Source organism: Pinus tabuliformis, chromosome 6 (assembly GCF_031772625.1).
Source record: "Pinus tabuliformis cultivar Carrire ecotype Pingquan chromosome 6, CPIR1, whole genome shotgun sequence".
NCBI lineage: Eukaryota > Viridiplantae > Streptophyta > Pinopsida > Pinales > Pinaceae > Pinus > Pinus tabuliformis.
Genome location: NC_142292.1, coordinates 830,034,851 through 830,052,770, shown reverse-complemented (window position 1 = coordinate 830,052,770; position 17,920 = coordinate 830,034,851). Strand labels below are relative to the sequence as shown.

General features: G+C 37.9%; 1 protein-coding gene across 1 annotated transcript in view; it reads left to right on the top strand.

Moving 5' to 3' along the window:
* The window catches only part of LOC149261400 (uncharacterized), a 57,630-nt gene extending 56,299 nt beyond the window's left edge, over positions 1-1,331 (top strand). The window contains exon 2 of the mRNA XM_089369000.1: positions 793-1,331. Within this exon, the coding sequence (XP_089225126.1) occupies positions 793-1,331 (539 nt within the window). The remainder of the gene's footprint in view (positions 1-792) is intronic.
* Positions 1,332-17,920: the final 16,589 nt, after the last annotated feature.

Here is a 17,920-nt window from a genome sequence, read left to right as displayed (position 1 = left end):
TGTCTCATCAGTGTCATCTTATTACATTCCATTAGGCATGCCATAACCCTGATGGAGGAGCTGGTGTCTTTATTCCCCTCTTGGCACTGCTGTATCAAGTTGTTTCAGTCATTAAACTTTTTCAAGGTTACTTGTCTTGTCTTGAGGTCAAAATTCTAGGTCTAGGGTTTAGGTCCAATTTGTCTTCGAGGTCATGTCTTCAAAAGTCAATAAATGCCCAGCAGGCCAGAGGGATGATTGCCAAAGTGCTTCTTTTAAAGATTTCATCTTGTTAGACTCTCTCATAAAACAATAATAAATCCAAAAATAAATAAATAAATTAAATATTCCAAGTTAGGAATTTGTGCCTAACTCTTGGGTTGTTCCTCTAAGATAGGAGTTAGTTTAGGTAACTCCTATATTGGTGTGTCTGGTGAGAAATTATCTCAACCAAAGGAGAAATTATCTCAACCAAAGGTGTCTAAGATAGCACGCACTATCTTGAGAACACTGTCTCTCATCTATTTATTTGTAACACTATATTCAATTATTTTGAGAATGAGTAATGTGTAATGAGAGAGAAGCATGAGGCTTCAGCCTTTTTCCGCCAATATTGTGTCTCTGGTTTTATGTGTGATTTATATATTTTTATGAGTTAATGTCATTTTCATCATGTGGTATCAGAGCATAGGATCAGAGGCCTGTGTGTTGTCTTGTGATAAAATTCCTAGAGCTGAGATGCGCTTGCGTTCAAGAGCTGTTTGCTCTGCGTTCTGGACAGTGTATTCTCCATTTTTTTAAAATTGCTGCCAGTGAGTACGCGGTCATCAACGCGGCCAGTTGAAGGCAACAAGGCATTGTCAACATCTGGTGTAAGGGCTGCTGCTTTGAGTCGGAGTCCATCCCAATTTGAAAATCCGTCATCCTCAAAAGGAGATATATCTGCTGCTAGATCTTTAACTCAGTTGGAAAGTAGAGATTTACAAGAGAAGCGACCGAAGAGGAAGTTAGAGCAGAAGGAGCATGTGGATTTGATTTCAAGCGTACGTGGTGGCAGCAGTAATGCAAGACCATCACCATTACGTTTTCAGACAGGAACTCTCCTCTCTAGTCCGCACAAACGAAAACTTCGAAGTCTTGTTATGAATCCTGCCAGTGAGCAACTCTTTGCAACTAGTGCATTGGATGGAACTGTAAACCTATGGCAACTTCAGGGAAAAGGTTTGAGTGTAGCATTGCTTAGCACATCTGACTGTCTATCTCCCGGACAAAGAAGATGGCCAGAGGACATGACCTGGCATCCATACGGAGATAGCTTATTTGCGGCATACACTGCAGATGGTGGAATATAGTTGAGTGAAAGTTAAGCGGAGCTGTAATTGAAAAGTGTTTTTTTTTTTAATTATAGTGTTTTTTGGGGAGAAATAAGTGTGAAGCTGATAACAAAAGCGCCTTTTGAATCATCTGCGGTTTTATCCGCGACAGGTCTTGCAGGAATTTCAGCTTTTGTAGCTGTTTTTCAGAGCCGAATTCTCAATCAATCTCGCAAACGCTGAAGGAAAGCATGGAATTGTTTGACTGATCCGCGTGGAAACTACAAGTAATGCTTAAGTTTCATTGAAGCATTGATGCGTTGATTCAAAGCATGTCATTTTCATCATGTCGTTGAAGTGAATGACCTCCAACTCTTCTAGCTTTCACATCGTCAGGTAGATCAAATTTTCAAAGTCAAAACATTTTAAAGCCCTCTTAATGGAGTAATATTTTTAAAGGTTTTATGCTGGGAAAATGCACATTTCCAAAACGTGAGCTTTTACTTGTATTTTTCTTAAGCCTGATGCATAAAAACGAATGAGTGGTGTAATATGAAATGGAGATAAAAACGAATGAGTGGTGTAATGTGAAGTGGAGATTTTATTATGTTTGAGTGGGCATAAGTTAGTTAAAGTGTGTTTTGGAGAGATAAGGAGTGGAAAATATTTTTTTAATTTTTGTAATGAGGTATGCCGTTTAAAGTGTAAATTTTTTGGAGTGCTTTTGGGAGATATAAGGAGTGACATAAGAAAGAAGATAAGTGGATTTCTTTGAGAGAAATTTTTTTTGTAATCCAAAGTAATATTTTATTTTGAAAGAGATTTTGAGAGTGAGTGAGTGTAGGTAGTTTTTTGAAGACATTTTCTTCTTTCACAAAATTCTAGAACTCTGATTCCATGAAGATGTTGTGAAGCTGAGCGCTTATGTACTCCAAAATTTAATAAAGACATATTATTTGTGGTGATAGTGTCCTAGATCCGCCCGAAATTGAATAAGGGGATCTTAGGTACATGAAGAGTGTGTTGATGATGGTGTATACTTCATGTTTTTTGCTTATGATTTGTGTCTAGTTTTGACACATAAATGATCTCATTTAACACACATAAAGTTCAATGCAAGCAAGCACAATACTTGTAACAAAATAGCTGCAAGGAAGGATAATTCAGCTCAACTCATGCATTTGCGTCACTACAACAAATAATCAAAGTTTTCAACATCAGCATTCTAGCTCAACAAATAAATTCACTCAATATAATCAAGTTCATGAATCTGCAAACTCCAGCATTTCAAAGCAAAGTCTACATCGCTACAATCAAGTTAATGAATCTGTACACTTCAACGTTTCAGCGCACAGTCTCCATCAACATTGTTGAACTTGTAATCAAACTCAAATCACATTGAATTGTAAGGGTGCATTCTCGGTTGAAACCGACACCCACGTCTTGACTTGAGTCATTGTAGTGAATCATTGAAATCATTGTAAGCTTTTTGGGTGCATTTTTGACAGTGTTCGACACCCTTCCTTTAAAGCACAATCAAGTGAGTCCATGAGTTTTAACTCCTTGAAACAACCATCACAGCAATCAAAACGAGTTCAACTCTAACACCAATCAAGCAAGTTGAGTTCGTCATCAAGCGAGCTTGAATTCCAGAAAGTTCTAACAAGTGTTCTCCGCAAGTACAATAAGCAACAAATCAAGCGAGCGTACCAGTCAAATCCCCTAGCAAGCGAGCCTGTCATTCAAGTAAAGTGAAATAGTTCAAAGCACGACATCTACGACAAGAGAGCCTGACTTCAAGTGAGCAAGTTCAGATGGCGCAGCATATTCAGTTGTTAAACATTCTTCACAGTTTGATCATCTCCAGTGATGAAGACATGGTGCACGTCAGCAAAGAAACTCTTGCTGATATTTCACGGCATCTATAGCAAACGCATGAAACCATTGAGTTTCTTCAGCTTGAGTCCCAACTTCAAAGGAATGAATTGCAAGAAAAGTCTTTGAACCATCCAGATGATAAGTCATTCATCCCAACAACTTCAAGTGTTGAAGTTGTTCATGATCAAATTCAAATTTCTTCTAAACCCATCATCAAGCCCTGGAAGAAATTCAAAATAACAAGAATAGACGTGGCTTAGGATATGTCCCTGATGACACCAACTTACAAATCCCAGATTATTCCAAGCCAATTAAGTTTGTGAGTGCAGGATTTCTTGAACCACTCACCTCAGCAGGTTCTGCAAAAGTTTCCGACAAACAGTATTGCACACAACGTAAAGTTGAAGTCCAATCAAAGTGCTCTCATTGTCAAAGAGCCGGTCATATGGAAGATCAGTGTTTTGATCTCCATCCGTGTTGCCATTGTGGCAACCACAATCATTCCTCAGAAAAATGTCGCAACCAACAAAAATCAGGCAAATTGAAGATACATTATGAATGGATCGATCCTTGGGAATGGTCATCCACAGTTAAACGGTTGTCTCAGTTCTACAACCGACTACAATCATACATAGTGCAGCCAGCAGTGAACAGATGATGGTACTCTCATGCAGTTGAATGAGGGAGTACAACAGTGAAACTCTCCTACACCTGAAGGGGGGGAGTTCAAATATATTTTGGAGAATATTGTCTCTCCTTTCAGCTGACAAAGGGGGGAAAATGTCAATGAAATTGACAAGTGGTTGTCAGACTGAAAGTCTCGACAACATCAGTGAAGCAGCCAGTGGGCATCTTCATCAGCCAGTGGGCATTTGTCATCAGCAGTGAGCATCAGCAAATTCGCCAGTGGGCGATCGACAGCCAAAGCAGCAGTGAGCAGCTTTCATCATAGCAAAAGCAACATTAAGTTGTTTTTCGACATCTTCAGCCAGTGGGAAATCATCATCAAATTGTGTCAGTGGACACCGGGTGCTGTTTTCAAGCAAAGGACAGTTGGATCCTTTTGTGGCTTGGCACATGATGGAGTTGTCAAGCGTCCTTCAGAGATGAATCAAGCATGCAGCTGATTCATGTTCTCTTCAGATTTGAGTTTTTTCCAGCATCCAGTTTTGGCGGTTTTTTCAGGCAATGTTTTTGAGGATCAACATGAGAACTTGGAAGATGGTTCTCGTTTTTGGATTTATCATTGAGGGGGGGAATGTTAGACTCTCTCATAAAACAATAATAAATCCAAAAATAAATAAATTAATTAAATATTCCAAGTTAGGAATTTGTGCCTAACTCTTGGGTTGTTCCTCTAAGATAGGAGTTAGTTTAGGTAACTCCTATATTGGTGTGTCTGGTGAGAAATTATCTCAACCAAAGGAGAAATTATCTCAACCAAAGGTGTCTAAGATAGCACGCACTATCTTGAGAACACTGTCTCTCATCTATTTATTTGTAACACTATATTCAATTATTTTGAGAATGAGTAATGTGTAATGAGAGAGAAGCATGAGGCTTCAGCCTTTTTCCGCCAATATTGTGTCTCTGGTTTTATGTGTGATTTATATATTTTTCTGAGTTAATGACATTTTCATCACATCTTGTACATCTAATTTTTACCTTGGATTTAAAAACCCTGTTTTTAAAGCCAAGGTCATTTCTCAAAATTTTGTAAAAATTGTAAAAATTCAAAATGATTCAAAGGACAGCATGTAACCCTGGATCCCTTGCCAAGACCCCTCAGAAGCTATCCCTGCAAAAATTATCAAGGAAAAACATCAAATCAATCAGTTTCAGGACAAAAGGAAACCAAAAAGTCAAGTTTATAAAGTGTTAAAGAAAAACATTATAAAGTGGGTTATGATATGAAATTAATTCAAATAAAGTTATAAAAACCCCAATCTCCCTCCATCGAGCCTCATTGTGCATCCAAGTCATTGAGCAAGTGATTGCAAGTGAGTTCGAGCCGAAGTTGTGAGTTGCAGAGGCGCGCGACCCGTCAGAGGCGCGTGACCCGTTGAGCGCCCTCCGACAGTGCAAAATTGTAACGGGCGCGACCCGTCAGAGGCGCACGACCCGTTGGGTGAGGCACGCGACCCGTCAGCGCCTTCATTGTAAAACTGCCTGTAAATTCACCAAGGAGCCACAAAATCGCCGAATTGTGTGAGGTAGGCCCTCCAACTCAAAAATTTGTTGCTTGTTATGGTTAAAGGAAATCATGAGTGCATTTTCAAAGGTCTCCATTTGCAAATGAAAAGCTCCACTTTGCTTTGGTTTAAAATTGTAAAAATGGCTAGGGTTTATATGCTATTTTAAGGTATCCCCTTGTTATAATTTTTGTATCCCCTTGTTATCATTTTTTTCCCCATTTCCCATTTCTTTTTCCTTGTCTTTCTATGTAAATTTCCCTTGCAAAATTGGTGAAAAGCCCTAAACCCTACCCCTCTTCCCTAAGAAATAAAAATCAAACCCTAAACCCTACCTCTCATAACATCCTTGCAAATGAAATTGTATGATGATGTATATGTCATAATTCTTCCCCTAAACTCCCTGTTTCATATATTTTTCCCAATTTCCCTTCCAAGTCTCCCTTCCCTAACATTTCCCTTGTGCTACTTGTCCCCTTGAAATAACATTTCAAAACAGTTAAAACAACAGATTTCAAAGCAGAAGCAACAGTACATTTTAGCCACTTTGCCCCTGAAACCATGTCAGAAACCGAAACCGACTATGAGCAAAGTGATGATCGTGATTCAACACCAGAAGTTGAGCCTGCTCTGGAACATGAAAAACCACTATTGGGCCCGAATGCATGTATGCAAGGCAAAAATGAAGGTGCTCCAAAGGCGGTTGGCCAAAGCACAAAAACGAAGAAAAAGGTCCGACCCCCTCCACATCTTGGCCGAGGCTTCCTTGAAGGAGCATGGCACTAAATAGCTCAGCCCCAGCACAAATTCCAAGAAATTTTGAGCATTTTGGGTCATTTTTGGTTTTTTCAGGCAAAAAACAGGTTTTGTCCCCTCAACGGGTCTCACCCCCCGCCGACCCTTTCGCTTGGCAACTCTATTTTCAAAAAACTCAGCATTTCTAGATTTGGCATGAAAATTTACACATGTTCACCCATTTCCAAGAGATTTTATGAAGTTTTGGGCCTCCTGAAAGTCAAAAAACAAGCAAAAAATGACTTTCTGCCACATTTTTGACACACAAAAAGCAGTCTTGGGAGATTGCAATTTTGGAGGGGCAAATGACAACCAAATTCAGAAATTCCAGTTGGGTTGGAAAGTAGACTCACAGAACTTTCCAACAAGCCTACTCTTGCCTCATTTGGACACCTGAAAGTGCCCCAAAAGTGCTCTCAAAGGCGCGCAACCCGTCAGGATTTGGCGCGTGACCCGTCAGGCAAATTGCTCAGGATTTCAGCCTATAGCTCAGCAAAACGCAGTTTTGACTATGTTTGACTTTTGGAGTTGATTTTTATCCTCCTTGTTGTAAATGATGTAATTTTATGACACTTTTACACTTATGTATCTCTTCTAGATGATTCATTCATGAAATAGCAAACATTTAATGAATGAATTGGTTTCCTAGCTTATAGAGGCAAGTTGTTTTGACTGCCTAGATTTTAGTGCTCAGTTTAGAATTGGTTGAAACAGCTCCTAGGATGATGAGCTCGACCCCTAGAGGCAAGGAAAGGTGTTAGCTTGCCTATATTATGTATTTTCTTAGTCATTTTCAGGGGTTGGAAGGTTGGACTCTTGAGGGAGAAGCTCTTATTGTATTACTCACTGTATCTCTGCAATTTTTGGCAAAGGAAGACCAGGGTTTTGCAGTCCTTTTTGGGATTCTTGTGGTCACATGTATTGATGGTGTGTTTCTCTTTGTACTTGTAAGTGTGTTATGTGAATCATTTCCTTACTTTTCCTTCTGCACATTAGGCAAATGAAGTGTTAAAGTAGAACTCATGACTGTCATGCTCTGCTTTTAAGTTTGCTTAATATCAATGTTTTCGACTGTTTAAAGGGAATTCAAGGTTATTTCTTGCTCTCTTTAACTCCTCACCGGTCATTCTCATCCATCCATCTCTATTAAAAGCATCAATACTATTTCCTACCTCTCCCCAAAGAACCCCCTGCAAAAACTGTGTCCAATCCCCGCACCTGAAATTGTCATTCCCCAATTTTCCACCAAAAACCCCAAAAATCCCAAATCAACCCTTTTGATCAGTTTACTAGCCTAAAATGAGTGTTACCCTATTGGTTATCTCGCCCATTGAAGATCTTTATCGAGATAGACCGGAGAGAGCCCTCTCCTGCCCCGTAGGGCTAGCTACGAGGCTAAGTGGTTTGATGTTGCCTTGAGGTTTACCTTTCTCAGCTTGAGGTGAAATTTCAAGTGCTAACACCAAGGTCAAAAAGGGACATTCAATCCTTCCTGGGTAAGATTAAATTTGTAAGGAGGTTCATTCCAAACTTTGCAGAGCTAGTTAAGAACATCACTTCCATGCTGAAGAAAGGATCAGAAATAAAATGGACAGCTGCTTCAAGAAGCTCTTTTGAAGCCATCAAGCAAGCTATCATGGAATCTCCCACTCTAATCAACCCAGATTACACTAAGGAGTTTTGAATCTTCTCTTTTGCCTCTTATGATACACTTGTGGCAGTTCTGTTGCAAAAAAATGATGAAGGCATAGAGCACCCATGGCCTTTTTCAGCACAACTCTAAGGGATGCTGAACTAAGGTATGACCTCATTTAAAAACAAGCTTATGCTCTCATAAAGTCTTTAAAAGCATTCAGAATTTATATTCTACATTCCAAGTAGTTGCATATGTACCTTCAGCCTCAATAAAGGATGTCTTAACTCAGCCAGATATTGATGGAAAGAGGGCAAAATGGATTGCAAAATTCATAGAATTTGACATAGAGGTGAAGCCCACTAATCTTGTCAAAGGCTAGGGCTTGGCTAAGCTTATGGATGAAGAAAATTGCAGCTTGTTAGACATAAATTGCATAGGTCTAAAGTCAGATGATGAAAAAACCGAGGGAGCAGCAGAAGAGAAAAAGCAAAATCAGTCGTTGGCTGAATAACTAGCCACATGCGAATGGTATTACAACATAGTTCATTTTTTGCAAAATCTAGAAGTCCCTCCAGGGCTTAGCTCAAGTCAAGCTCGTGCCATTAAACTCAGATCAGCCAAATTCTGCATTAATAAAAATCTTCTCTATTGGAAAGACCCATCAGGAATCCTCTTGAGATGTCTAGATAAAGAACAATCTATGGAGGTCATACACCAGTTCCATTCTAGCATTTGTGGAGGGCATCATTATTGGAAAACCACAACTCACAAAATCTTGAGGGCTGGATATTATTGGCCTACTCTGTTCTCTGATGTGTTTTATTTTGTAAAATCTTGTGACAAGTGTTAGAGGTTTGCAGGGAGACAACAGCTAAAATCTCTTCCCTTGAAGCCAATATATGTCAATGGTCCCTTTCAGCAGTGGGGCTTGGACTTTATAGGTGAGATCAACCCACATTCTAGTGGCCAGCACAAATGGATTTTAGTAGCCATCGATTATTTCACCAAGTGGATTGAGGCTATACCCAATAAGAATGCCAATCATCAAGTTGTCATAAAGTTCTTGAATGAGCATATTTTCACTAGATTTGGTTGCCCAACCATACTAGTCACTGATAATGCAGTAGCTTTCAAGGCAACAGAATTGATGGATGTGACTGAATCCATGGGCATTCAAGTGGTGCATTCTACCTCATATTATCCTCAAGGCAATGGCCTGGCAGAATCGTCTAACAAGAGTTTGGTAAGGGTAATCAAAAAACTGTTAGACGACAAAAAGAAGAGTTGGGATTCCAAGTTGAAGTTTGCACTATGGGCTGACAGAGTTACCATCAAAAAGTCCATAGGGAATTCCCCATTTGAATTGGTTTATGGTGCTGATGCTGTTTTCCCCATCCAACTCATTCTCCCTGTGGCTAAGTTCTTGTAAGAAGAACAATCTGAAGAGAATGATATGGTAAGAAAAATGAATAACCTGGTTGAACTACAGGAGATCAGAGAGCAGCTGGTTGAGAAGTCAAAAGCTCATCAGAACAAAATCAAAGAAACCTTTGACAGGAAGGCAAAGGTGGACAATTTCCAAGTTGGTGATTGGGTGCTTAAATGGGATGCATTTAAAGAAAAGAAAGGTAATCATGGCAAGTTTGACTCCTTATGGACAGGTCCTTTTATCATCGCATAAAATTAGCAGAACAATACATTCATTCTACACAGTCTAGAAGGAGGAGATACTTTGGTAGCGCAGTAAATGGGCAGTTCTTGAAACTTTATTTCGATTAAGGCTTTTGAAGCGTTGTCATTGTAAATATGTTTTTACATTTTTTTATTTCATTACAAAATAGAATCCATGCCCAATAGAACACTAGAAGGAAGATTTCATTTTTTGTTTTACAGGAAAGGCATTGATCTGAGATCCTTGAAACCTCACAGGGAGGATTTCATCCCCAGAAGGAGCCAATGTTAGCCTTGCTGGCAAAAGGCCCACCAATGGATCCATTAATGCACTTGAAATTTTCAATTTTGGCTCAAAGATAAACTAATGATCAAAATCAGCGCAAGAGGAAAGCCCGTGGAAGGGAAAAAATGCACTATTAGGAGGCTCAAAACACTCTAAAACCATGAAAAAGCATTACCGCAGGCTTAAACTGGGCATTGCACAACTGCTGTTAGATCTAGCTGATCAATGGCCTAGATCTAAGCGGAAAATCGCATATCGGCCGGGCACAGGGAACAGACTTAAGGCGGGCACATGACGCTGCTAATTAGCAATCGCCGATGATCGGATCGGCGGGTCGCATTGGCGGCGAACATATGCGGTGATATATATATATATATATATATATATATATATATATATATATATATATATATATATATATATATATATATATATATATATATATATATATATGCGCATTGAGCGATCAATGATTGCGATGGGGTCGCATCGCTGTATCGTATCAGCGCTATACCTTAAAGCGAGGCCTATACACAGGGGTAAGTGCGATGCTATAACCAGACCCGATGGCGTTATAGTGGGGATTTCATACATTTTGAGATATATGCCCAGGCCATTTTCAATGTATTTGGTATATTTTCGTTATATAAACGAAAATACAAAGGGAGCCTTGGCAGCGCTGATAGCGACAAAGCCCGGACCCGTAACGGTTCGGGAATGATATTATATAATGTTTCAGGTTCGGGGAAAGCCACATTTTAATGTTTTTATGTATTTTTGTTATTTTGACGAAATGCAAAGGAAACCTGGAGGCCTTGCGATTGTGATGAAGCCCGGACCCGAAAGGGTTTGGGAAGTGATATATATATAATATTTGAGGTTCGCCAACGACAATTTTCCCGTGTTTTTAGTGTTTTAGGCATATTTCAAAATACAAAGGAAAAGTCAAAACAGGTAGGATTTCGGGCGGGCCGTGGGCGGTAAGTGGTTTAGGCCAAGCTCCACCCGATGCCATACAGCTGCTGCCACGTGTCCAAGACAAGGAGAGTGAAACCACCCTCATTGGGCGGTTAACTCCAGTATAAAAGAGGCACCCGAAATGGATCACCACCATTGGATCTATGACTCCCAGATCAACGGTGGAGATGTGCTATCACTGCAATGGCAGACCCGAGAGGAAAATGAGCCATATCTAATAATTTTTAGGTCCGAAAAGGACAGAGATGGGCGGGATTTTCACAAGATCGCTGTGTTTTTCTGTGTTTAGTAGAAAACAATCATTCTAAATATCTAAAGAGAAAACAGAGGCCCAAAAGCCCTTCCATCGCAGCATGGCTCACCCTAAACAGAAAACAGTAATGGAGCACGTGCAGCTAGCCCTAAATAGAATCGATCAGGTAGCATGGACAGTGTGACACAGCCAAATCAAATAGAAAGGGTCATGGAGCAGACACCGCAGCTCATCAAACAGACATCATGGAGCATCTCTGGCTCAGGAGAACTCCCAGACAGCGCAACAAGCTACCAAAATATCTGAAAGCAGTTACTCTACTGTTAGAATAAAAAAACTCCGATCCCATGCTTGCCTAGAGGTCATTGAATCAGTTAACAATGCATATTAGCCAGACTAAGACTCCGAGCCTCTTAGAGCTCAGGAGCATTTTAAACATGGTATAAATAGTTGAAAACAAGATGTAATAGAGGTTCAACTCCTGGAGATTATTCCTCCTCTGTTCCTTCAAGATTCTCATCTCCATTATAGAAATACAAGCTTCTTTTGCCATTATATGTTCAACATCCATTCTCTTTGCCGTTCTATGCTTGCAGTTGAACAATTTTGTTCATGTTTCCTTTGTGTCTAAGGCTAGATAACTATCATCTTATCTCTACTTTGATAACTTAGAATTGCAAGATTCTTTGATGCCTATAGCTAAACATTCATATGTGGTCATATATGCATCTGCCAATACAGTCAGTATTCTCTTTTGTTTCCTGTAGCTAGTCATCCATTTATGTTTATATTAGGGAAAATTTTAAGAACCCCCTAAATTTATAAATATAATAAATGGGCGAATCTCCATGGTATATAGGAAAAATGGAAGGCAATTTTATCAATAATATAATATGTATATATAATTTTTTGGCGAATCTCTCACCAGGCATGGCGAATATTTTACTCAATTATAAAATCTTGTAAGATCTTGGTGAGTCTTTCACTAAATAATAAAACTTTGTAAAGTCCTAGTGAATCTTAGCATTGTGAACTCTTAGAGAAGAGTAAAAATGGATCTATGCTGGTTTAATTCCCCCATTTAAATAAGCCACATTCTAGGTGAATACCATGGGTCAATACCATGTGCCATTTTGGTGAATACCATGGGTAAATACCATGTGCCATTTTTATTTTTATTAATTCTAATATTAAGGTTAATAATGGTTTTTTGCATGGTATTAATAGCAATCTAGTCCATGGTATTTGTCCCATAGTATTTTTCCCATAGGTTTCACCTAAATATAACCCATTTCTTGAGTGTTCGTAAATATAAGGTGACTTATGGAGTAAATATAAAAAAATGTTTTATTTGTTTACCATACCTCTAGTTTATTTATATTTTTATTAATTTACCATACCTCTGTTACAAATATGGTATTTGGCCAATAGGATTCACTTAAATAAAACCTCTTTCTTGAGCCTTCATAAATAGAACGAGGGTTATGGACTAAATATAAAAGGAGGTTTTATTTATTTACCATACGTCTAGTTTATTTACATTTTTATTTATTTACCATACCTTTTGAGTAAGTATAAAAAGACGTTTTATTTATTTACCGTACCTCCACTTTACTTATATTTTTATTTGTTTACACCAGGTGACTTATGGAGTAAATATAAAAAATGTTTTATTTATTTACCATACCTCTCATTTATTTATATTTTTATTAATTTACCATACCTCTTTTATAAATATGGTATTTGGCCCATAGGATTCACTTAAATAAAACCTATTCTTGAAAATGGGCGAATAGATTCACTTAAATAAAACCTATCCTTGAAAATGGGCGAATGGAAGGTTGTAACTCCTAATATCAAGGGCTAAATTTACCTTTTTTACCATCTCCCTTAAAATAAGGTGGGCTATTTGAGGTGATTTGTAAAAATGTACTATGATACAAAATATTCGCCCACTAAAAATTTAAGACCCCTTAATTTCGCCAAAGGGCGAACATTCGCCCCTAAAATTATCCTTGGTTTATATATGCAATCTATTGATATAGTCAATATTCTCCATCTATCCATTAAATCTACAAATTATTGAGCATTAGTGGTTTAAAGCCTTGTGTTGTTGAGAGTGTTCATGCATGTCTTGAGTGAAAATAGAGCTGAAATGATTATCTGACTTGATCCAAACCATAATCCATTTCAATAGTTCTGAGAACAATATTGAAGATTATATGTTACCAGGCATCTCCGAGCTGCAACCTAGGAGAGTTTCCTGGAGTGCTAACAATAACCACTACTAAGTTTGCATATTTACACTTTTACTCCTACATGTTAAAACATTGAAGAAAACATAAATAATCACAGGCAGTAACTCCCAGTAGATATATTTATTTTCATCTTGTTCCTATTCATTTTTTATGCAAAAACTTGCTTAAATTATGTTGGGTAGTAACTTATGGTAAATAGATTATTTACGTGAGTATGAGCTATTTTCAAGGAATTTATTTTTAGGTGGTTTTCCTATGAAGCTTAATAATGAAAAATCACTGCACAAATGTTTAAAAATCATGGCAACAAAAGGATGATATCAATCAGGGATAACCATTAGAGCGTGGAGATAAGAAGGTAAATATAAATATTGGAAAGAGGGCTTGATGATGAGAAGGTAAATATAAATGTTGGAAAGAGGGCTTGATGATGAGAAGGTAAATATAAATATGAGAAAGTGTAATCTAGTTAACCTAATATTAGGAGGAGTGAGCTATGATCATTTTGATCAATAGTGCCAGCCATCTCCATGCCACAATTTGACAGAAGACATGAACCACTGTCTTCCCTACTATTTCCCAAGATTAGATAAGAAGGCCATGAGACAAAAGTTAATGTCCTTGTGAGCACTAAAACATGAAAAAATATATGCATGGTTGTATAAGAAGGTCGTGAGACAAAAATTAATGTATTTGTGGTCACTAAAACAGGGAAAAAAATATTTAGGGTAATTTTTTTCCCTTTCTCTATTGTAGTTTTTTCAAAACATCCATACAAAAATGAATCGTAGTCGTGGTTTTTATTAATTTATGTTTTATTTTGATTTAAGATTTTTTTTGTAGATCATGCTTTTTTTAACTGGATGGTTATTGTCCTTAAATCTATTTGCCCCATTTATTTTAGGAATGTATATCTCCCAAGGATGCTTAGAATGACTTTATGGTTGTGCAACTTGATTTTTTATGCAAAATAAATTGCTTTCATGTTCTAGTAGGATTCACCTTGGTAGTTCTCTATTTTGAAAGAAAATTTTGTTTCAACTAGGGATTTCAATTTGGTCTTATATTATTCTATAAAAAAAACATTTTGCATTGCGTTTGAACCAACACTAAAATAGGTGAATTGTAATATTAGTGTCTATGAAAAAAACATAGTAACCATACTCATGTGTATTCGACTCTGCACCGCTTAAATATAAAGATTTGAATTTTAATCCACACCTCGTAAATATAAGGATTCAAACTCATTGTAATCATAATGTAACAATATTTACTCTTGTAAAAGCTCAAGAATCCATTGCATCAATTGATTTGGAATGGAATATATTGAGATGGAGAAAATTATTGTAAATAGCCATGGCATCAAATCATTTGGAACCTAATATTTAATAGTTGTATTTAATGTTTGTTTAAAAATTTAATAAAATTATTTTTATGTCTATCAAAGAGAGCATCATTCTTTGCATATATAGTACAACCTAAGAAAATGAAAAATATTTTCCTTCTAATAAAAGTATCTTCATATTGTCCATAGGAGCATGTTATGATATATGCATACAAGGCAATATCAAACCCTAAATTCTTCTATCTTCTACCAGGCTAGCTAAAACATCTATTCAACAACCTAAGTGACTATCAAAATTATTCTGTAGAGCATGATAGAATTACAAGATCTATAGTTGTTACAATATTCCAAACCTCTTGAAGTCACGAACACCATAAAACTATAATTCACAAAGTACCGAGATGCTTATAGAAAGAAAAATTGTGATAAAATGTTGCTTGCTATTGAAAATATCAAACTAGATTACAAAACCAAAACAACATTAAACCATAGATGAAGGAATAGAAAATGTGAAAAGTTAGTGTGATACAGAGAAATATTGACACATTAACAAAACACAAGAAAAGTTATAAAACACTTTGTACATATATTTCACGATGAATGAATAAACCAAAGATGTTTATAAAACTTTTTTTAGAAGAAAACTCAAAAACCCATAATGGCATACTCATATCACTATTTACTATCAATGGAGAATCAATGATTACATGATAAGTGATTATTTGCTTCTGGTCTTGCCAATGGGAAACCCGACTAGATATTTAGCTTCAAAGTCTTGAGGTCATGTATACCTCGCTTGATTGTAACATCTATTAAACAAAAATGACAATACATAGACCGAATGAACTAACACATAGATTTACAAAAACCAAAAACAAAAAATTAAAATTGTATAGAAGCTATTGTCTTTAGTTGTCTGGCTTGGGGATCTGTTGGGGAGAAAACTCACTCCTAGAGAAGGGGCTATTGTTGCATTTTTTGAGGAGGATGTTTATTTTGTGATCCATACCATCCAATTTCTCCTCTGATTCTTCCAACTTGTCAGCATTCTCCTTTTCAAAATTGTTGTTGTTTATCAGGATGCACTCTAAAAGAATTTTTGTATATAAATATATGTCAATTGCATGCATGTATCTTGAAAATATCAAGTGAGTGGTGGTAACTAGATTAGGAATCCAGTCCCCGATCTCATGTTGAACATGGTGGTTAGGAGTGCAACGACCTTTCTGGTACAAAATAGCTTCAATTATTTCTATTTATTGATAGAAAAGCTCAGTGATGTACTGATCATACTAAGCCATGGGTTCCCTTACCTATTCATGGGCTCACAGTTGAGAGGTTGATGCCATGTGGTTGGGGATCAGTGAGGAAACAAAGGGAGGATCTCTATTACTTCCTCCGTGAGAAACCACATATCAACAACAAGTCTTGTAGTTCAGGATTCATAATAAGGGGAATGACTAGGGATGAGAGACACAACAATTTGGGGATTTAGAGAGTCTAGATGAACATGCAAAGATGGAGTGGGAGAGAGGCTAACAAGGAAGTAATTGATGCAAGAGTAGGGGTAGTCAAGAATTGATGTGAAAGCATAAGCTGTAGGGAATTTACGCGAGAGCAAAGGTTGATGATAATTTTTGTGGGAAGAGCGATTGAGGAGGCTGGAGTGAGTTGTGAGGGGAGAGTTACAAAGAACATAGTATGGCTAGGAGGCCAATGCAAATTAGAGTATTTTATAAAGAAATATAAATCCACAGACCATAGAAGCCATAAAATGGCCCAACTAAGCACAAGTAGATGTGAAGGAAGAATAATTGGAATGAGAATAGGCTTACCGAGAATGCTAAGGAGCCTATTACTAGGTTTGTAACTAGAAAAGTTGAGCACACTGAATGAAATTTGCCAACAATAAGGGAAAAAACTCTCAGAGAGTTTTTCTTGTTTTGATGTAGATACAAGGGTGCCTTAGGTCGCTCAATTTTTCCAATACCAAGGGTGCTTGTATTGCTAGTATTTTGAGCACACCAGTCATTAAATTAGAATGCAACACGTTTCTTGGAGATGGTGCTTTGATTGTCCAATGTGCCATCGATATTGCAACAAAGGACTCCCATGGTCACCACTTCCCAGGAAATTTGAGTTGAAGTGCTCAGGTTATGAATGATGTCCATCATTATCATATAAGAATTTGATGCCTCCACCATCCATCATGAAATTGACTTGTGCGACTTGGTGCCTGCATGGTACTCTACATGATGCCTTAGCTTGCATTCGGTAACTGGGTGAGCCTTTGAGGTGACCCATGAGACAGTCACTTGCTAGATGGATTGCATGCAACAACGTCTATTTTGATGATAAATCATGATATTAAAGTAAGAGGAGAAGGTTCATGTTAATGCCCCCTCCATAGGGGGTAAAATCTGCTTCAATTTGATTCTAGCATTAAGAACGAAGGGAGTTAAGAATGGCTTGTTTGCAATCCAAATATATTGAAGAAGCACTTAGAATGAGACCATGGTTGTCCATTTGGTCAACTAGTTTGTTTCCGTCTTGTCGAACATGAGAGAGAGGTACACATAAATTAGAGTTAAGAGCTTCGATATGTTTATTATGTGAGCCTCCATTCTCCCGCTTTTGGTTTCTTTGAAGGGGTAAAAACCACATTGGATTCTTTGAAACATATCTATTATTATTTTCGAATCTCCGTCTATCATATCCTTGGAGTAACATGTGTGTATTTCAATGAGGATACCTTGTTCAAGTGCCAAATATCCGCAAAATTGTTAGTAGTATGACTAGTTTCCCTGACATAAAACTGTGTGATTTGTAGGGTTGTGTTAGGCCCTTGGCCTGAGTGCACCAAAGAGGTGTGCTCGAGTTGGATTAGACTGAGTTGGAGATGACATGTCCAAGTTGTGCAAAAGGGGCAATGTGCAACAACATACCCTCAAGGAAGAAGAACTAAAGACTTAGACTAAATGGTGGGATGGAACACCTACACGAAGGTGAGCACGCCCCACCGAATGACATGTGAAAGATGGTGAAATTAGGCGAGGGAACCCAACATAAAGTAGATCGTGAGGGTGCCGTGTGATGGAACGAGTCCGTAATGGAAGAATGATTCGACAAGATTAAGTGTGAAAGAAGGAACCATGGGTTGCACGCCCTCGGCATGCTCTCACGAAGGTGGGGCGTCAAGTGCCTAATACAGGTGAACACGTGTCCTGCATAAAACGAAACCAGATTAGGGACGCGACTATGGGAAAGACAAGTTGGATTGAGAATTAGACAGGGGTCGGCACAAAGGGCATGACCACCCAACCAAAGGACTTGGAA